General features: G+C 40.7%; 1 protein-coding gene across 1 annotated transcript; it reads right to left on the bottom strand.

Annotated features, from left to right (window-relative positions):
* Nucleotides 1-21,387, bottom strand: LOC112260861 (inhibitory synaptic factor 2A-like). The gene is made up of 3 exons (XM_024436226.1): nt 20,207-21,387; nt 14,686-14,763; nt 1-1,438 (listed from the first exon to the last, which is right to left on the bottom strand). The coding sequence occupies exons 1-3, from the start codon at nt 21,385-21,387 to the stop codon at nt 1,255-1,257; spliced, it is 1,443 nt and encodes a 480-aa protein (XP_024291994.1). The 3' UTR covers nt 1-1,254.
* Between the last annotated feature and the right edge of the window lie 651 nt (nt 21,388-22,038).

Genomic DNA, 22,038 nt, shown 5'->3' with positions numbered 1-22,038 from the left:
CAGCCAATCAGCATTCAGGGCTCGAACCACCCAGTTTATAATGTGAAATGCATATTCCAGAGAGAATAGTGATGCATTTCGTCCTGTCCTTACAATATATTTCCTTTCTGTGGGTTAGAGTAAGTTAGTGAGATGTTAACCTGTGTGTAAGTGAAAGGCAATGACAGCTTTGTGCATGTGAATTGATAAAGAAGTGTCAAAACCATGCTTAGTTTTTCAACTGAAATTCAATCATATTTTCATAAAATAGTCTGCTGCATGTTGAATAACACAGTAATAAGAAACTTTAATATGTTATATAATATAATCAACAAACTTTAATATGTTAAAATAAGTCTATATTTTTTTCTATATGCAATAGTCAAATCTTGGATTCAACCCCTATTTCTGCACATTGATGGATTAGAACAGCTATTAGAACAGAACTATAACCTTGACCTTTAACCTTGACTATATCCTGTTTCTAAAAAACAAAGCAGTCTAGGATCCCATATATCGCAATCTTCCTTTACATACTCCTGAAGTGCATGTCTGTGTGCAGAGAAAGAGAAAGAGAGAGAAAGAGAGAGAGCGAGACAGACAGACAGACAGAAAAAGGGAAAGAGAGAAAGGGGAAGAAAGGGGAGAGAGAGTAACTGGGCTCTCTTAAGACTGGAGAGAAGAGGCAAGAAGGGTTCATGTAGAGTCGGTTCACTAATATAGTGTAATGTACTGTATATAACTTCTTCTTCCATGATGTTCTCAGTCTCCAAATGTTTGTGCTTTTCCAACAGGCTGATGTACGATTAAAGTATATTTTTAGAGAAACAGGCCTTCCACATGGTGATTCCTCTTCTGGTCAAGCAGAGACCAAAAAGGTGTGCCATTGGAAATCATTTTTAAAAAGTGAGAGAAACATTTGCCCGGTAAATAAATAATATCCATCTTCATATTGTGGGCTACATTTCATGATGACAAAAATATATCCAGTCTCACCATGTAGTTCTGCTAACCTTTAGCCAGGGTATAAGTTGACCTTCTCCGGTTTTGAACCAAAAACTGAAGGCTTGGCAGAGCTAAGATTGTTTAAAAAAAATCCCCCATTGATTTCTAGTGCAGTTCCAACTTAGAATCCTGATTTAGATGATTTACTGTTATCAGATTATCCGTTCCCTGGAGCAGAACATCTACTGTTGTGATAGATCCCTTTGAGGGAAGATAGATGTGTAAAAACAGATCCAAAAGTCCATTCCAAAAGCCAAGGTCTTCCCTAAGTTAAAGGAACCAGAGTTTCCAGCGACCATGCTTTTTGGACTCTGTCTTGGACTTGCGTTTGGGGGTTGAAGTGAACACCTCGTGGGGGTAAGGCAGAGCAGGGTATTGAGAGTTGTCCAAGGGGCACAGTCTCTTAATCAGGGGCTGTAACTTGTCCTCCTGCTGCTTGAAGTCCAGCTCCACACTGCAACACAAACAACACAATAACATTGAGTTAACACAATAATATATAATAAAACGCAATCTTAAATTATAGCATACAATGGTGTTCTGGACAATTCTGTGCTTCCAACTTTGTGGCAACAGTTTGGCAGCAGATCCTTTCCTGTTTCAGCATGACAATGGCCCTGTGCACAAAGCAAAATCCACACAGAAATGGTTTGTTGAGATAGGTGGGGAAGAACTTGATAGGCCTGCACAGAACCCTGACCAACCCAACATCAGTGCCCGACCTCACTAATGCTCTTGTGGCTGAACAGAAGCAAGTCCCCGCAGCAAAGTTCCAACATCTAATGGAAAGCCTTCCCAGAAGAGTGTAGGCTCTTATAGCATTAAAGGGGGGACCAACTCTACATTAATACCCATTATTTTGGAATGAGATGTTTGACGAGCAGGTGTCCACATACTCCCCAATTAAGGTGCCACAAATGTTCTGTGATATTTTCCTTCTCTTAGAGAATTTGAAGCTACTGTGGAAAAGATGGTTCAATCCTATTTCGGTTTAGCTTTTAGAGTACCAGGATTTAAGCGATTGAATAACATTCAAACCAGTCTTAATTGTGGGTATCACAAATTGAACATGAATGAAGCTCAAATATGAACCATGACTCTGCACAATCTGGTACATCGGATTTTGATCAAATAAAAGAGATTTTAAGTTAATAATATGATTCAGGAGTACTGCCAATTCACCGGCATTCAATTTGTCCGTTGATAATCCAGGGCAGTCGCTAGCCATAGACTCCATATGGATTGTTTGGGAAGCGCACAGTACAGTCGGATAATTCTCATAGCACCACAAATAATTTCCTCTAACACTGAAATGTACTGGTTGTGACATCAGACTAATGTATATAAAAAGTATGAACATCTGTATGTTTCAGTGCATAGTGAAGGGTATTCCCTAACATGATACAGTATGTCCATCTAGTAGTCGGGATGTGGGTCGTTTCTGATGTCTGATTTCCTCATCCTCTGCTGTAATCCCTGGCTGCCATCATACGATTCCATTCGGGCACTGAGACTAAATCTCTCACTGCTGGGAGAAGCACAGAGCTTTATCCCAACCAAATGAAATCATTCACAACCCGAGCAGGCCCAGACATACTACATCTATAGCTATTGATTAAGTTAATCTATTTATTTACGTATTACCATTGGCATGTGTAATAAATATGGAAAATACTATTTTGGAATCAGTAAAGTAGGATTCATACTGTCATACCTGACTGCCAATTTAATACATGTTGACAAAAAATATTTCCCCCGGAGTCATTATATTTTCCAGGCCTCTGCAATTTAATCAAAAACATCCATTCTCTGAAGATTGCAATGTGTGGTTGTACAGTACTAGAAGCAACAGTAGAAATAGTAGCAGTAGCAGAAAGTGTAATTTTCCAACAGGCAAGTAACATTAACCTTATCACACAATGTTGTCTAAGACTGATCTTATTTATCGTTGATAAATTGTTTTATTGAAAGTGTAGAACAATTTGAAGCGGCATATTTTTGCCAGTCAAACAGATGGAAGTTAAAGAGGAGTCAAACCTTCTGAAATTACATGAAACCATCCAAGGTCAAACATAAGTATACACAGTGTAGGCAGACAGATGGATGTACAATGCCCTGTTCAGCCCTTTTCACAATCACCAGCATGACAGGCAGTCCAATTAGTTTTCTGAAGGAAATGCTCTGCTCAAAAATGACATAATTCATCTTAGGAAGTGTCCATACCTGATAAGTGTCAGTTATTCAACTCTATGACAACCTTCAGAGAAAATGATACATGGTGCCAGACAGGCATTTGGCGGTGCAGAAGATTGAATCAATCAATAAAGGTCTGATTACAGGAATATACATGTGACTATAAATACAATCTTGAATATATACAGGTAGTTAATACTTGAACTTTTCCCCCAAAACAGGATTGTGAAATGATGAGCACTTCAATGATGTAGTATGTGCCAGCACATACTGTACCTCTGTTTTGGGTTGTTGAGATTTTACATCGGTCAGTTGCTTCTTACTTCCATCAAGATTGAATTGCCACAACTTTGAAATGAGTTGCACGCTTTGTATATGTACAGACGACGTCCTCTTTATTACCCAGTATTTCTAGAGCCATTCTGAAAGCTCAGCATTTCAGGGCTCTTGTTGATGCCAAGCTTTCGCTAGAAAACAGCACAAAGCACAACAGCGCAGCACACTATGGAATGGTCTTGGCACTTATTAAGCAATGAATCACTTGGCAGAGAGCTGCAATTACTGTATGCTGTGGACAATTGGCTCATCAGGGAGCCCGAGGCACACTGTACTGTGCGGGTGGCCCTGGGGAGCAGGTGACTGAGTAAACAAAGACCACGGATCTCAGATCATCTCATTCTCAACAGATTGGGACAGCTAGAGATGGGGTATAGCATTTTCAATCATTCACAAGCAGATTAATCATCTGTTCAGCTACGGTCTGTGAATAGCTGTGTGTGTGATCACTGGTGCCTGATTGTTTAGCTGTGATCCCGGTGGAGTGAACATTGTTTAATGATTGTTCTTCCTTGGAGGGTGGGGATGGCAGATGTTGTCTCCTACATGCTCTCACTGTCTTCCTTCTCTGGTTGGTGTCTAATTCTATAATGTTGATGGTGTGGTAGCACATTACTTTACTATTACTGTAGGTTTTATTCTGATAATCTGCTAAATGAAGATGTAAATGTTCTCAATATTTTCTCCCCTTCCCATATCACCTCCAGAATACAGTATATTATACAATGCTCCGTATTTGTCTTTCCTTCTGGGCTACCGACATGAATGGTGCAGGCACCACCCCAAAAAATAAAAAATAAAAATATCCAACTAATATACATCAATTGCCTACGTTTATTTATTTATATCACCAGAGTACAAATGACTCACTTGGAACCACTGAACATATATATCTTTGACTGACAAGGTGCCATTTTGATAGTACCTTCTTTGTTAAAATGTCAGCTAAGGTCCAGCTCTATTTAATGGTTGACTGCCTTACAGTAACACAGTCATGTGCACACAGAATGACAGACACATACTTTATTGAACACATCAATACTACAAGCCCTCTCAACACCAATGAAACTACTGCATCTTTGCTAAAAGCAGGGGGCATACACGATAACCCAATTAGCTACTTGCTCTTAAGAGTAATTATATAACATCTTCATTAAACCCAACTCATACAACCAGGAACTGTATTAGCACTGATTTGTGAAGTCGTTATTAGCCTCAAATTAGCCTTATAAAAAATCTCTGCAAACAAGATTCAACCCTCACCTTCTTTTTGAATTCTGATTCTTGTACCTATGTTATGCATTATGAACTAGAACTAGTAACCCAATCCGTGTGGGTGTGCATCAGAAATCAGGCTTTTCATCTGTGCTCCCCTGGTATGGAATATGGGCAAAGACCCTAGACTGTTTACTGTTGATGTTACTGCAGAGCCATACCAAGTAGTCTAAGGAATCTATTCAATTCGTATCGAAGAATTTCAGTGTTACAGCATGATTGAAATTTAAAGGCAATGTTGCCGAATTGGTGGTGACTGCATTCATGGTAAACACTGCATATGTCGGCTCAATCAGAAATTACCTTTACATTTCTATTGCGCAATCAGTAACACTTCAGCGATACAGACTGAATAGAGCCCTAAGCTCCAGAAGGACATTAGCATGGCTGGGAACTGTATGGAGCAGAGGTTAGACACTCTGGGCCATAATCTCTACATCCACTGTTTTCTCAGGGGTTTTTTGCATTTGTTTCCCCAGCCTGCTATTCAATGGGATGTGATGTGACTACAGCAGTGAGGCCTTTATGCTCTCTCTCTCTCATCTCCCTCCCTCTCCATCCCCCCTGTCCCTCTCTCTGCTCTGTTCGTATCAGTAGCATGCACTGGATGCTGCAGTATACAAGAGGGAGGGGCTGGGAGTGTCGGGCTGGAGTTGAATTCTGGGTGGGGCTTGTAGATTGACTACCTCAGCTCAACTGGGCACCTGCAGGAGCCCAAGCCATGGATTGATTAGCCATATTGGAACTGACTTGCTGTTCGGAATTAGAGGCCACGTCTCTGCTGCTGCTAATCTTGGCAATGAGCAGTTACTGTCCAAGTTTGAGGAATAATTGGCCGTTTGGTTCAGACTTTTTTTTTAGTTTGGCTCTTTTTAATTCTGCTCACTGTATCCAGGCCAGCTCATTAAGTGGAAGCAAAGAATGGTTTGCCCAGCAAGGTGATTATTGCTGGCTGCCCTATCAGCACTATGAGTCACCACCACAGGCCCTGGCAGGAATAGGCCTGTCATAACAAAGAATGGTCTACTCAAACCTCTACTGTTTGTCCATTTTAGGTTGGATATCTATTTTTATTCACATAGGTAGCGCTGAAAGCCACAGTCCTAACGTAACAGTTCAAGAAATCAACAAAAATCTCAGAAAATAAAGAATAGTAAAAAACAAATGGCTAAACAAAGTATACACTGTAACATGTGAAGTAGACATTAATGACATTAATGATATAAGAAAATGGTAAACACTCACAGAAAGAATCATAATTCGCCTTGTAGACCTTAAAAATATATATTGGGGGATTGGGTGTGACACTCAATCCAGTGTGTAAATCAGCAAGATGGAGTAAGGGGATACTTCAGAGAAAAAAACGAACTAGACCATTTGCAAAGTTTTTTGATATATTTACTGCCCATTGCGCTGGCAGAGACAGATAGCCCTTGATAGATGGTCGTCTTGCTTTCATTTCCCAAGTCCTATTCAAGGACAGTCAAAAAAACCCGCAGAGGCACACAATTTAGGAGCTGAAAAACCTATTGAACACAGATGGAATGATAATCATTTCCTTTGTATATATTCCACAGGCCTTTTTCTAATTAACAAAATGAATGATTTGCATAGACTTTTCATGGAACGGCTGTGTTTAGGTTACATCCTGGCACTTCCAGTGGAAAATGTATTTTCCTTTTTAAGGATTGAGAGCTATCTATGGATAATCTCAAGTTTTGAGAATAATTATCATGCATTCTAGACCTGGGTCAGCGTAAAGTTGTTGTCTCTCTGTGATCAGTGCATTGATAAAGCTAAAAAAATGCCTCTATCAAAGCAGTTTTCCTTCTCTGCCCTTTATCCTTCCTGGCTCCTTCTCTGCCCTTTATCCTTCCTGGCTCCTTCTCTGCCCTTTATCCTTCCTGGCTCCTTCTCTGCCCCTTATCCTTCCTGGCTCCTTCTCTGCCCTTTATCCTTCCTGGCTCCTTCTCTGCCCCTTTATCCTTCCTGGCTGCTTCCCTGTCCTTTATCCTTCCTGGCTCCTTCTCTGCCCTTTATCCTTCCTGGCTCCTTCTCTGCCCTTTATCCTTCCTGGCTCCTTCTCTGCCCTTTATCCTTCCTGGCTCCTTCTCTGCCCTTTATCCTTCCTGGCTCCTTCTCTGCCCTTTATCCTTCCTGGCTGCTTCTCTGTCCTTTATCCTTCCTGGCTCCTTCTCTGCCCTTCATCCTTCCTTGCTGTATATTGTTTAGTTAGTCCTTGTTTGTTTGATTTATGTATCTCTGCCCCAATAGTGTTTATGGTGTGATGTACTGTAAGTCATCTGCATTGTTGGTAAACAGTATATTATTTGCTTCCTTCTATGTGACCTTGTGAATTAAATCAAACACCACTTCAGGATTTCACTGACAATCAACCTCTACTGAAGCAAAGCTATTCATAATTCATGTAACATCTTTATATATCTCCAACCAAGGTTCATGAATAAAGGAGCAAAGTGTGTAGATATGTTTATCCCCTCTTTATATTCCCAGAATTACAAGTGTTTTTCAACACATCGTTTGTTCTTTTAGTTAGTACATATACTCCACATACCCAAAGAACATTATGCTGCCTACATACATACAGTATTACCCACGTAAAAGCCTACATCCTGTATCTGTTTTGTTTCTTCCTGTTATGACATGCATTCTTGTATTAGTGTGGAAACTGTGTTTATTTTAAGTAATCCCATAATGATATCACACCAAATGCATAGTGTCACAAATAAGAAGGAGCATTCTTGTTGAATCATTGTGAGACATCAATGGCTGTAATCACTTTGTTAGCATACAACAGCTCATACATTAACTAACAAGATTATGTGGTTTGTAAATCAGGAAGACTACACGAAGCAATGCATAGCAGCATTTATGGTAGGAATTTAATCATTTCAAATCCTCTTTCGTGCCATACTAGTCTTCAGTTAGATACTGTACTAGCAAATGTGATTTGTCACATTAGTTATCTCAGATCATCGCTTAAGAAATTATTGCTATTTTTAAAAAATCTTTATTTAACTAGGCAAGTCAGTTAAGAACAAATTCTTATTTTCAATGACGGCCTAGGAACAGTGGGTTAACTGCCTGTTCAGGGGCAGAACGACAGATTTGTACCTTGTCAGCTCGGGGGTTTGAACTTGCAACCTTCCGCTTACTAGTCCAACACTCTAACCACTAAGGGAACATATTGCTCATGAGGGAACATATTGCTCATGAGACTAAGGTACAAGAAAAAGCACATCATTACATCAATCATTCCTGCATGTCAATTTCCTTACTCTGACACCATGGCTGTTACATGAAGCATTATTTACGCACGCAACAAGAGAACAGGGCTGAACAAAATGAGAGGCTTTGTCTGGATGAGAACATTCATTGATTAGGTGCTGATTACGTTAACTCAGGTTAAAATGGAGATTAACTTCTAGTTTAGTTTATTAGGATCCCCATGAGCTACTGCACATGCAGCAGCTACTCTTCCTGGGGTCCATATACAGTGCATTCGGAAAGTTTTCAGAAGCCTTGACTTTTTCCACATTTTGTTACATTACAGCCTTATTCTAAAATGTATTAAATGCATTTTTTACCCTCACCAATCTGCACAGAATAGCTCATAATGACAGCGCAAAACCAGATTTTTAGACATTTTTGCTAATTTATTTTAAAAAACATATTCATTATTTACATAAGTATTCAGATCCTTTGCTATAAGACTCCAAATTAAATTTAGGTGCATCCTGTTTCCATTAATTATCCTTGAGATGTTTCTACAACTTGATTGGAGTCCACATGTGGTAAATTCAATTGATTGGACATGATTTGGAAAGGCACACACCTGTCTATATACGGTCCCACAGTTGACAGTGCATGTCAGAGCAAAAACCAAGCCATGAGGTCGAAGGAATTGTCCGCAGAGCTCCAAGACAGGATTGTGCCGAGGCACAGATCTAGGGAAGGGTACCAAAACAATTCTGCAGCATTGAAGGTCCCCAAGAACACAGTGGCCTACATCATTCTTAAATGGAAGAAGTTTGGAACCGCCAAGATTCTTCGTAGAGCTGGCCGCCCGGCCAAACTGTGCAATCGAGGGAGAAGGGTCTTGATTAGGGAGGTGACCATGAACCCGATGGTCACTCTGAAAGAGCTCCAGTTCATCTGTGGAGATGGGAGAACCTTCCAGAAGGACAACCCTCTCTGCAGCACTCCACCAATCACACCTTTTCAGTAGAGCGGCCAGACGTAAGCCTCACCTCAGTAAAAGGCACATGACAGCCCGCTTGGAGTTGTCCAAAAAGCACCTAAAGGACTTAAACAAGATTCTCTGGTCTGATGAAACCAAGACTAAACTATTTGGCCTGAATTCTAAGTATCACGTCTAGAGTAAGCATGGCACCATCCCTACAGTGAAGCATGGTGGTGGTAGCATCGTGCTGTGGGGATGTTTTTTAGTGTCAGGCACTGGGAGACTAGTCGGGATCGAGGGAAAGATGAACGGAGCAAAGTACAGATAGATCCTTGATGAAAACCTGCTCCAGAGCGCTCGGGACCCCACACCAGCGGTCATGAGTCATGAAGGCCTACAAATTCCAGGTGACCGTTTAATTAGGCTTCTCACATTAATTAGGCTTCTCCAAGGTCTGATGCTGATGCTGGTCATTAGTAGCATATCAAACTTGCTAAATGCCTGGTCCTCAGCACTCAATTGTCCCTCTAATCATTCTGACATCAATAAAAATCTAATCAAAAATCTAATCAAACACTTCCTGAGAGCCCATGACCTCATGTTGAGCAACATTTCTATAGGCTATGCAATTGTGCGAGAAAACAGAGTGATGGCATCTACTAAACAGAGAAGGATCCCATCAGCTTTCTATAGGCTTACAATATTTACTTCTCAACTTTCCTAATATTAAGCAAATTGCTTATATTTACAACAGGAGTATAGCCTACCTGGCTGGCATGAAAATGAACCACGGGAAAAGCATCCTCCATTCGCTGTTTAAGTGCGTTGATGCCCCTGTTTCGATACAGGTGCATGATAATGGTCCATTCTAATTCAAAACAAATTTCACACATATTATTTAGTATACACTACCATTCAAAGGTTTGGGGACACTTAGAAATGTCCTTGTTTTGAAAGAAAAGCTATTTCTTTGTCCATTAAAATAACATCAAATTGATCAGAAATACAGTGCAGACATTGTTCATGTTCTAAATGACTATTGCTGCTGGAAACACCAGATTTTTTAAATGGAATATCTACATAGGCGTACAGAGGCACATTATCAGCAACCATCACTCCTGTGTTCCAATGGCACGTTGTGTTAGCCTTTTAAAATGGTAAACTTGGATTAGCTAATTGATCATTAGAAAACCCTTTTTCAATTATGTTAGCACAGCTGAAAACTATTGTCCTGATTAAATAAGCAATAAATATGGAGCATCAGATTCTTATTTGAGTATCTGGAGCATGTGGGTTTCGATTACAGGCTCAAAATGTCCAGAAACAAAAAAATAATCTTCTGAAACTCATCAGTCTATTCCTGTTCTGAGAAATGAAGGCTGTTCCATGCGAGAAAATGCCAAGAAACTGAAGATCTCGTACAACACTGTGTCCCACTCCCTTTACAGAACAGCGCAAACTGGCACTAACCAGAATAGAAAGTAAAATGGGAGGCCCCGGTGCAAAACTGAGCAAGAGGACAAGTACATTATTGTCTATTTTGAGAAACACAAGTCCTCAACTGGCAGCTTCATTAAATAGTACCCGCAAAACACCAGTCTCATCATCAACAGTGAAGAGGCGACTCTGGGATGCTGGCCTTCTAGGCATACATTGTCATTATAGTTTCTTGTAAGACAAGTGGCAAATCATTTGTAAAAAAAAAAGAGAAGTGTAACGGCCCGAGGCAACTGCCCTGAGGGATACTGTACTCTATACTGTACATAGCTGATGTTAGAGAAGCTTCCATTGAAGAATACTCTCTGAGTTCTAACGGATAAGTAACTTTCCAACCATGTGATGACAGGTGATGTAAAACCATAAAAAGTTTGTTTTTTTCAGTAACAAATTATGGTCAATAACATCCAAGGCTGCACTGAAAGGTTGCACTGAAATCTAACAATACACATCCAAATATCATCTTATTGTTCATTTTTGAGTCATTTGAGTCAGTGCAGTACAAGTTGAGTGAGCTTCACTATATACATGCTGAAAGTCAGTAGTGAACGTGTTCTTTGAAAAACAGAATTGTATTTGTTCTCCATCAGTTTACTGAAAACATGCAGCAAACTGACTGGTGGGCTGTTAGAGCCCAGTAAAAGGGGCTTTACTATTTTTAGGCAGTGGAATTACTTTAGCTTCCTTCCAAGCCTGTGGACACACACACTCCTTTTGTTTAAAGACATGGTAAATAGTGGTGGCAATAAGGTCTGCTACCATTCTCAGTAGTTTCCCATCTAGGTTGTCAATACCTGGTAGCTGATCATTAATGATGTTTAACAATCATTTTCCACCCCTTCCACACAAAATTCAAAACAGCAATCATTCTCTTTAAGGATTACCCCCTTTTTTCAATTTTCGCCTAAAATGACATACCCATATCTAGCTCAGGCCCTGAAGCAAGGATATGGATATTCTTGGTACCTTTTGAAAGGAAACACTTTGACGTTATGGAAATGGGAAAGGAATGTAGTAGAATATAACACAGTAATTCTGGTAAAAGATAATACAAAGAAAAAAAAACGTTGTTTTGTATTTCTTTTGTACCATCATCTTTAAAATGCAAGAGAAAGGCCATAATGTATTATTCCAGCCAGGTGCAATTTCGATTTTGTCCACTAGGTGGCGGCAGCGTATGTGCAAAGTTTTAGACTGATACAATGACCCTTTGCATTTCTGTTCAAAAGTGTTGTATCAAGACTGCCCAAATGTGCCTAATTAGTTTATTAAAAACTTTTCATGTTCAAAATCGTGCACTCTCCTCAAACAATAGCATGTGTTCATTCACTGTAATAGCTACTGTAAATTGGACAGTGCAGAAGGATTGACAAAAAATAAGCTTTCTGCAAATATCAGATATGTCTATGTCCTGGGAAATTTTCTTGTTACTTACAACCTCATGCTAATCGCATTAGCCTACGTTAGCTCAACCGTCCCATGGAAGGGACACTGATCCCGAAGAAGTGTGAAATGTCACAATAATAGTAGAGAGAATAATTTATTTCAGCTTTTATTTCTTTCATAACATTCCCAGTGGGTCAAAGGTTCACTTACACTCAATTAGTATTTAGTAGCATTGCCTTTAAATTGTTTAACTTGGGTCAAACGTTTCAGGAAGCCTTCCACAAGCTTCCCACAATAAGTTGGTTGAATTTTGGCCCATGCCTCCTGACAGAGCTGGTGTAACTGAGTCAGGTTTGTAGGCCTCCTTGCTTGCACACAACTTTTCAATTCTCCCCGCAAATGTTCTATAGGACTGAGGTCAGGGCTTTGTGATGGCCAATCCAATACCTTGACTTTGTTGTCCTAAAGCCATTTTGCCACAACTTTGTAAGTATGCTTGGAGTCATTGTCCTCTTGGAAGATCCATTTTCACCAAGCTTTAACTTCCTGACTGATGTCTTGAGATATTGCTTCAATATATCCACATCATTTTCTTACCTCATGATGCCATCTATTTTGTGAAGTGCACCAGTCCCTCCTGCAGCAAAGCACCCCCATGATGCTGCCACCATGATGCTGCCACCCCCGGGCTTCACGGTTGGCATGGCGTTCTTCGGCTTGCAAGCCTCCCCCTTTTTCCTCCAAACATAACGATGGTCATTATGGCCAAGCAGTTCTATTTTTGTTTCATCAGATCAGTACGATCTTTGTCCCCATGTGCAGTTGCAAACCGTAGTCTGGCTTTTTTTATGGCAGTTTTGGAGCAGTGACTTCTTCCTTGCTGAGCAGCCTTTCAGGTTATGTCAATATAGAACTCGTTTTTACTGTGGATATAGATACTTTTGTACCTGTTTCCTCTAGCATCTTCACAAGGTACTTTGCTGTTGTTCTGGGATTGATTTGCACTTTTCGCACCAAAGTATGTTCATCTCTAGGAGACAGAACGCGTCTCCTTTCTGAGCGGTATGACGGCTGCGTGGTCCCATGATGTGTTTCCTTGTGTACTAGTGTTTGTACAGATGAATGTGGTACATTCAGCCATTTGGAAATTGATCCCAAGGATGAACCAGACTTTGCCATGATGTTAAGCAAAGAGGCACTGAGTTTGAAGGTAGGCCTTGAAATACATCCACAGGTGCACCTCCAATTGACTCAAATGATGTAAATTAGCCTATCAGAAGCTTTCAAAGCCATGACATCATGAGTGTATGTGAACTTCCGATTTCAACTGTAAGTGGATGTCACAGATCCATTACTATTGATATACATTCAAGTTGGTTGAGTGATAACTTGGGTCATGTTCCAGTCATTAGTCATGGTAAGAAGCTTCCTCTTGAGAGGCCACTAGATGATAACCAGTCAATGTTCAGGTCACTCTGTTAGCATTAGAGACCTTATCTAACATCTAATATGAACTCTAGTAATTGGGGACTAGACTAGAGTCTACACCTGGTCAAATTATTTAGAAGTTCCCTTAGCCAAAGTTTTTTTTAAAATGCATGCTGTTTTTTCATGGATAAAGTGTATGTACTTAAGCATGAGTTGTTTACTAAGATGACGATAATGACTGCAAAAAATTGACATGAAAGTATTTGTTGAAATTGGTTCACTTTTTAAATTTAGATCTCTGCTATAGCAGTCTCTGTTACGGTGTTTATTTGCGACATCACAAACCCTGCTATCTTATGTTTTCCCCTGTGAGTCTTTCCCTGCCTGTAAGGCTGGAACTAGCCGTACAGCTGAATAAGCTGCTTGCTGAATGGAAGGTACTTGCTGGCACACTAGGGTACAAAAACAACTAACATCTTGATGGTGACCAACTTTGGAGGCTCAGTACCATGATTCAGATGGTATGCTTCCGTATATTCTGTAATATTGTATATTGTTTAAATTGGAGTCGATCTCTGAGATGGATGTTTTTATTCTTGTCTCTGAAGGCAAAGTGAAGGAATTTGACTCTTGGGAAAAATGGAGTCACAGTGTGAACACATTTGCAACCTGCCTGAGGATCATTTAGATCTCTCAGACGAGTGGAGAAGTCAGAACATCTATAGTTTTCTTTATTTATTTTATTATCTTCAACCATGACAATGTTATATGTGCAGAACCTGCATCTAGAAATTAAACTCAATTTGCTGCTTCTAATTAGGTTCATGTGTTAATTCCTTTCTACATTCACTACATTCCTCTATTTAAATGCTCACCAGATTCTGAAATGAGAGTTGAGGATGTCTATACATAATTGTAATAGGATATCAATAGTTTGTTTTCATAATTGATCTGACCCAAATAGGAGTGTTCTCTTCTCCTTCAGTGAACTTATCATTGATCTCAGTCACACCATTTCCTGGTATCTATTTCCACCTCAGATTCACGTGGATGGTGCTCAATAAATTGATCTCACTCTGACAGAAGTATTCTATCAATTGTCATTATTGTTTCACAATCGAGCTACGCCCATTAATACTTCATGTAATACCATTAACACCATGCAGTGATAATAAGGATATCCTCTGAGTTCAGTAAACTATTTTATTCTACTCATTACCAGAAAACACATTCTACTTAATTGACTTTTAGCACTTGGTTTGCCACATTACAGTATAGCACCTCACACATACAGTACATATAAGCATCTCTCATGCCATGTTGTTCCATTGCAGGTGTAAGTGACCTTTCAAGCTGTAAACAAGCTGTAAACAAGTACTCACCTATAAATGATGCAGGCACTGTTTCGACACGTGTCACAGTTGGCTGTGTCCTGTCCCGTTCGGTAGGAAAGCCTGGGGAGAGGTGAAAGAATGGATGATGCATTTATTTAATTTTCATTTATCTACTTTCCAAACTGACATGGATTTGTGTTAATAATGCTAGTCTTTTGTGAGATTGGGTTGGCCAGGTAATAGACATACTCATTAGATGTAATTATGCTCATCTCTATCCTTATGACACAGTGTACAAGTGGTTTTCATAATATTGTTTTCACCAGAGTTTCTAACAGAACTAATGCATTATTAACCATGTTTATGAATACTAAAGAAAAATCAATATATGTGATCTCTCTGTGCTCCATCCAACTGAATGTATTCAGAAAAGAATGAGATTTAGGGAGGCAAAAGACAATCAACATGACAAATGCTGTCTGTCTTCTTTATGGCATTCCAAAGAGCCCTAAAGCCCAGTCTCCGCCCTGTATTGTCTTGTCATTACTTAGATTGCTATGCTTCCTCCATCTTCGGCACAATTGTATGTACATTCTGCTCCTGAGGCATACTTACAGTAATCAGACATAAGTGTGAACTGAGCATGCATGGAGATTTGATGGCATCTATATAAATCTCTCTAGTAGTCTCATAGTGTCAACAGTCCCGTCCTGTCACATACGTTGGGATGTCACATACGTTGGTGGCAGTGTTGGGATTTCTCATTCATGATGTGTAGGGAACAGTGGAGGCTAGTGGGAGGAGCTATAGGAGGACAGGCTCATTGTAATGGCTTGAATGGAATGAAAGGAAAGGAGTCAAACATGTGGTTTCCATATGTTTGATGTGTTAGATACCGTTCCATTTATTCCATTCCAACCATTACAATGAGCCTATCCTCCTATAGCTCCTCCCACCAGCCTCCACTGGCAGGGAGGGGTCAACTGGAAAGCAGAAGGGGCAACTGGGTCCACCAGGACATGTAATTGCTTATTGTCACTGGGGGATGATGGATGAGAACTAGAGGGGTTGAACTCTGCTGCTCACCATGTCATAAGGATGACCTTATCTGTCTTGGATGGATCAAAATTGCAGATGGGAATGCAAGGTCACCAAGTTCATCTGTCCATGTCACCTTAGAGGTTGCTCTTGAATGTGGAGTTGAGGGCCTGAATACACAATAACTCTTTGAGTCACACAAAAAGAAGGGAGGTTTTTTGTTGAGATATTTGAGAAGTTACCATCATAATCAAGGTCATCACATTTCTAGCACAACATCGTCTACTGTAAATCTAAACTACAATTGTATTTACTGAACTGTATTTTCAGTTAATCTAGCAATGTACCAATGTTGTGTTAGGCCAGATGACTTTATGTGAGGACACTGTGTCGGAAAGTAATTCTCTAAGCTCTGACACTATAAGTCATCTCTAAGCTGTGCCACTGTTTGCTGGCACAGGCTCACTCCGGTGTTATTTGCTCGTCCTCACTGTGCAAATAAGAAATCCTCACTGTCCCTATAGCGCTGACTTCCACATCACTGTGTGCTCTAAAAGCAGAGCTTTCACCTGAGAAATCCATCCACATACTGTAATGCCTTTATCCCAGTGAGAATAAGACTGGCTTTCAGACACTATTCCGTTCCACCGGAAATCTGTGACCATCACTTTGAAGACAGACAGCTTTCGAATGGCTTGGCAGGGAGCTGAGATACTGGAGCCTTGTGGTGACGAGCAGGCTCTAATAATAGTGGTCAAACATACTAAAGGGCCATATGAGCCCATACTTCAGAGGAGATGAAAGCCAGTGCTTTATGATGCGTTGATAATTGGTCCTTTTAAACTAGGCTTCAAGGAGCGACATCAGGGGTACCGTGTTCTCTGGTGGCTGTGGCGAAGGCTTAATGCAATTTGCTTTGTGCCACTCTGGATTGTAGTGATGGAGCAGAGCAGACAGCCTTCTGCATTCTGTCTAATGATGAAGAGGTTTGGCCTTTTGGAGTTGGCACATAAACTTTATGCACTTGTTAGTACCTCTGTACAACTGAGCAAATATACTTAATGATATCTACAGTTCAATCAGAGACCACTTACTTCCTTGCTATTGGAATGAGATGACACAGATAGCTTTGATGTATGTATTCACAAGCTCAATTTAGCTTACACATACCACAGCAGTTTGAAGGGCTGCAGGACTACCAAGAACATCAAATCTCAGTGATGACTGAACCACACACACACAATGTATGTACTCACTTGAGTATGTCAGTTATGTCAATTCCATATGTGACTGGTTATAAGGTCCGAGGATTATTGAATTTTTTTGACAAACTGTTCTTTACAGTTTATAAAACCAGGGTCCAATGTTAACTTTTTTTCTCAGTTGGCCAAAAATCTACTGGCCCAGACAGAATTTTGACTTTTTGGGACATCAAATCAAATTCATTGGTTACATAAAAATAATCAGCAAATGTTATTGCAGGTGTAGAGAAATTCTTGTCATAGTGTAGTTTTAAAACGCATTGTAGCCCATTACTCTATTTTTTTGAATTGCATTGTTTAATTAATTGTATTAATTTATTCATTTTTATTTCTAACATACACTAGTGTCTGTAATTTAGAGATTTTTTTTACATAAGAAAATAGGATGCTGACCCTTTAAGTCAAAACAGATACAGTATCAACATTGCTACAGTACACTAGCCAAGACGAATGCTAGGTGTCTTTTTGTATCTTTCTTTTAGCACACTATCGACAGTAGCCAGCATATTGCTAGTACAGTATGTTCGCTATTGAAAGTTTAGTTTTTAAAATAACTTTCCCTAAAATAAATAAGCTCTTTGTGTAGATTGATGGGTGCTTCTTTTTGCTCTGGACAGCTTGTGTGCTGTGTGAAGACATCAACTCACGTACAGCTCGAGCCCTCGAGAAGTTGTGACTCGCGGGAACATGGTGGTGCATGAATGAGTGTCCAATCATATACCTCAAAAACCAATAGCATAACTTTTCTGTGTGTAGTCTTTAATGGTTTTCAATGGTAGACTGCAACAGAGCAGGTTAATGTTGAACTGGAATGCGAAAATGCTCTGAAAAGTTACTGGCACGACGAGATCCATTTGCCAACATGTTTTTACTGGCCCCGTTAATGTCTGAACCTGAAAAGTACAAAATGGTTTGTCATACACTGCAATTGGAGAAAGTAATGGGAAAGTAATGCAGCTTTTAAAGTTGATAAACATGGATACCCACTTTGAGAAAAATCCCTTTTAAGTTTTGCTGCAATCATCACAATGGCTAGAGAGCTCTTCCTTGTATACGGCCATTCAGCATTGTTCACACTCTCTTAGCGCCACCCATCTCTTCAACAATTGACATGTAGACACACGAGTCAGCATGGAATTATACTACAGAAAGTAATCTCTCACAACTGAGTTTTGTCTATAGCACCAGCTAAAATCAGGGCAGCAATGTTGTTGAGAGATGTAGCAACAATTTTTCCATAGCTACAGTTGAAGTCGGAAGTTTACATACATTAGGTTGGAGTCATTATTAAAACTCGTTTTTCAACCACTTCACAAATTTCTTGTGAACAAACTATAGTTTTGGCAAGTCGGTTAGGACATCTACTTTGTGCATGACACAAGTAGTTTTCCCAACAATTGTTTATAGACAGATTATTTCACTTACAATTCACTGTATCACAATTCCAGTGGGCCAGAAGTTTACATACACTAAGATGACTGTGCCTTTAACAGCTTGGGAAATTCCAGAAAATTATGCCATGGCTTTAGAAGCTTCTGATAGGTTAATTGACTCCATTTTAGTCAATTGAAGGTGTACCTGTGGATGTATTTCATAGCCTACCTTCAAACTCAGTGCCTCTTTGCTTGACATCATGGGAAAATCTAAAGAAATCAGCCAAGACCTCAGAAACAAATTGTAGACCAATTTGGATCCTGTTTGAGAGCAATTTCCAAATGCCTGAAGGTACCACGTTCATCTGTACAAACAATAGTACACAAGTATAAACACCATGGGACCACACAGCCATCATACCGCTCAGGAAGGAGACGTGTTCTGTCTCCTAGAGATGAACGTACTTTGGTGCGAAAAGTACAAATCAATCCCAAAACAACAACAAAGGACCTTGTGAAGATTCTGGAGGAAATAGGTACAAAAGTATCTATATGCACAGTAAAACGAGTCCTATCTCTACATAACCTAAAAGGCCGCTCAGCAAGGAAGATGCCACTGCTCCAAAACCGGCATAAAAATGCCAGACTACGGTTTGCAACTGCACATGGGGACAAAGATCATACGTTTTTGGAGAAATGTCCTCTTGTCTGATGAAATAAAAATAGAACTGTTTGGCCATAATGACCATCGTTATTTTTGGAGGGAAAAAGGGGGAGGCTTGCAAGTCGATGAACACCATCCCAACCGTCAATCACGGGGATGGCAGCATCATGTGGTGGGGGTGCTTTGCTGCAGGAGGGACTGGCGCACTTCACAAAATAGATGGCATCATGAGGCAGGAAAATTATGTGGATATATTAAAGCAACATCTCAAGACATCAGTCAGGAAGTTAAAGCTTGGTCACAAATGGGTTTTCCAAGTGGACAATAACCCCAAGCATACTTACAAAGTTGTGGCAAAATGGCTTAAGGACAACAAAGGCAAGGTATTGGAGTGGCCATTAGAAAGCCCTGACTTCAATCCTATAGAAATTGTGGGCAGAACTGAAAAAGCATGTGCGAGCAAGGAGGCCTACAAACCTGACTCAGTTACATCAGTCCTGTCAGAAGGAATGGGCCAAAATTCACCCAAGTTATTGTTGGAAGCAAGTGGAAGTCTACCCGAAACGTTTGCCCCAAATTAAACAATTTAATGAAAGTAAATGCTACCAAATACTAATTGAGTGTATGTAAACTTCTGACCCACTGGGAATGTGATGAAAGAAATGAAAGCTGAAATAAATCATTCTCTCTACTATTATTCTGACATTTCACATTCTTAAAAATAAAGTGGTGATCCCAACTGACCTAAGAAAGGGATTTTTTACTCTGATTAAATATCAGGAATTGTGAAAAACTGAGTTTAAATGTATTTGGCTAAGGTGTATGTAAACTTCCGACTTCAACTGTATATCTTTCCAAAAATCTGTGATAGCTAAGATTATCTATAAACTGACCATGTAAGCCCCCATTCTGTTATAGACAGACGCCTGTGACATGACAGACCAATCAGGACTCATCTCTTGACATCTTCAGTCCCTCCATTATCTCAGCCAATCATGGCTGACCAGGAAGGATCCTGTCTTTCTCCCTATATAGCTCAGTGCTTTCTCCTTGGCTAAAGTAGGCTTGTAAAAAAAAAAATGTATGTTCAAGAAGGCAATTCCGCAAAATAAATCTTTAAAAATCTATATATTTTATTTTCAAACCACCCTCCTATGAAGTAAGAACTAGAGTCAAACTCCCACCTTGAGGAATTTGGGCACATTTGATGCATGGTGGATGGTTCAACTCACCCTTCTCTTTGAGCCTCGCCCTTCTCCAGCTCTTGGATGACCCCCAGTAAAACCTTGATGGTCTCCTGACTGGAGCTGATGAGGTTTTCCATGGCCTGGAGCTTTCCCTTAATATCCCCATTCCCAGGTAAGGGCACTATCTGCTGACAGGCACCCTGCCGTCCTGGAGGGCAAGCCTGATCCTCCAGGCCCGACTGTGTTTTCCTTGGGGCTGGTAAAGTCCCTGATTGGTACTGATGTGCCTTTACCTTGACCACAGAGCAGCCAGCACTGTGGGGGTGGGGCAGTGTCTGAGACTGTTGTCCATTGGGCTGCATGGCCTTCTTGCGTTTGTGGTGCACCGACGGACTCCCTAGGCCTAGACTTTCCACTTGCGTCAGGGAGTTCCAGGCAACAGGACTTGTGACCTTTAATCTTGTGTCCTGTAAGAGTTCCTCGCAGTTTGCCAACTGGCGTTTGGCGGAAGGGTTGGAACCCGTCGTGTCCACTTTGGATAATACTTTGTGTTTGGTCCTCACGCCAGAAGCCTGGTTCTCCGGCTCTCCCATGGGAGTTGGGTCATTTGCAAAGCACTCTGTGTCCTTTGTGAGGAGAGAGGGGTCCGGGCATGCACGCCCGTCTACGCAGTTGGCACCGGATAACAGATCCTCTGTGCCACTGCTGTCGTCCCTGTGGTGGAGAAGTGCCTGCGTCTGCCGCACATGCTTCCCTGCACCCTGAGATGACGAGCACTCCTCTAAACTCACTGCCTCATCCTGACCTTTCAAGTCACTCAAAAACCCATTGTTTTGACCCTTGTAGTCCTCCACCAAGGCCGTGTGTTTGATGGTGTGTCCTTTCTTTCGCTCGAAGGGGAAAGTCTGGTAGTGTTTCGTAAGGTCTGGTGACGTCTGAACACCCGTGCTCTTAGTCACATTGGGGATGGAGCGCCGCGCAGGCATCGCCATGTACTTCCTGTATGCCACTTTACAGGAAATGGACCTTGCTCCTCGCCCCCCTGCCCGCTGCTCGTTCTGGGCGTCACAGATATCCTTGAAGCGGACTTGTAAGGCTTTGTTCCTCTTCTTCACCTGCTGTTTGCCGTCAGGACCGTATTGTGCCTCCAAGCTATGTGACGGGCCTGTCTCTGAATCTGACTCTGAGTTGGAGAGCACGACCCTGCTGCTCTCCTTGCTCACCATGGTTTCTGGGAGAAGGGAGAGAAATATACAGTGTATGTCATAATATGCTGGGGTTTAATCACAGTACATTTACTTTAGGCAGCAGATCGTTTTTATTTTCTTTGTTCTGTTACTGAGCAACTAACATCTAGACTGTCAGGGCCCGGTTGCATAAAACATCTCAATCACCAGTTGCACCATTTTGGGAAGTCCCGGTTCACCTTAAGGAATAATTGTCCCTTATCTAAGATAATTGTTTAGGGGTGTTAAATAGATCCCCTCAACTATTCCCTTAGGTAAGAGCATACTTAAGGGGTTTTACTGTAGTTTGAAAGCATGTACGGCTGAAAGAGTATCTGGTTACCATGGAGCCTTATTCACCGACTAAATGTTTCCTCAAAGAGATTGCATGTATTTTGTGAGATAACAGAACAGAACTTTGAAAAATCAAGACAGGATAACCAAATTGCTTCAGAAGAAAATAAACCAAGTTTATTTTAGTTACTTTTTTTCCAACTTGTTTCTATTTCTTTCTAGCACATCAAGCTAGCTTACAGAGTAGATAGCTAACTAGCCAGCTAGCTTTGTAGCCATGGTTTGTGCACCTTCCATTGTTTAGGTAAGTAGCTAGCTGGTTAATGTTTTCCTTTTGTAACCAGGGCAGACGAAAGC

The sequence above is a fragment of the Oncorhynchus tshawytscha genome, linkage group LG01, assembly GCF_018296145.1.
Source record: "Oncorhynchus tshawytscha isolate Ot180627B linkage group LG01, Otsh_v2.0, whole genome shotgun sequence".
NCBI classification, from domain to species: domain Eukaryota; kingdom Metazoa; phylum Chordata; class Actinopteri; order Salmoniformes; family Salmonidae; genus Oncorhynchus; species Oncorhynchus tshawytscha.
Note: the sequence above shows the minus strand (reverse complement) of the source record. Positions and strands in the feature narration are given on the sequence as shown.

What these genes read in the sequence shown, in the direction of transcription:
- LOC112260861 (XM_024436226.1), bottom strand. Translation starts at nt 21,387, where the DNA reads ATGGTGAGCAAGGAGAGCAGCAGGGTCGTGCTCTCCAACTCAGAGTCA. An exon ending in GGCGAGGCTCAAAGAGAAGG is followed by an intron (nt 14,764 to 20,206) that starts GTGAGTTGAACC and finishes TCTTTCACCTCT; the next exon opens with CCCCAGGCTTTCCTACCGAA. An exon ending in AGTGCCTGCATCATTTATAG is followed by an intron (nt 1,439 to 14,685) that starts GTGAGTACTTGT and finishes TTTGTGTTGCAG; the next exon opens with TGTGGAGCTGGACTTCAAGC.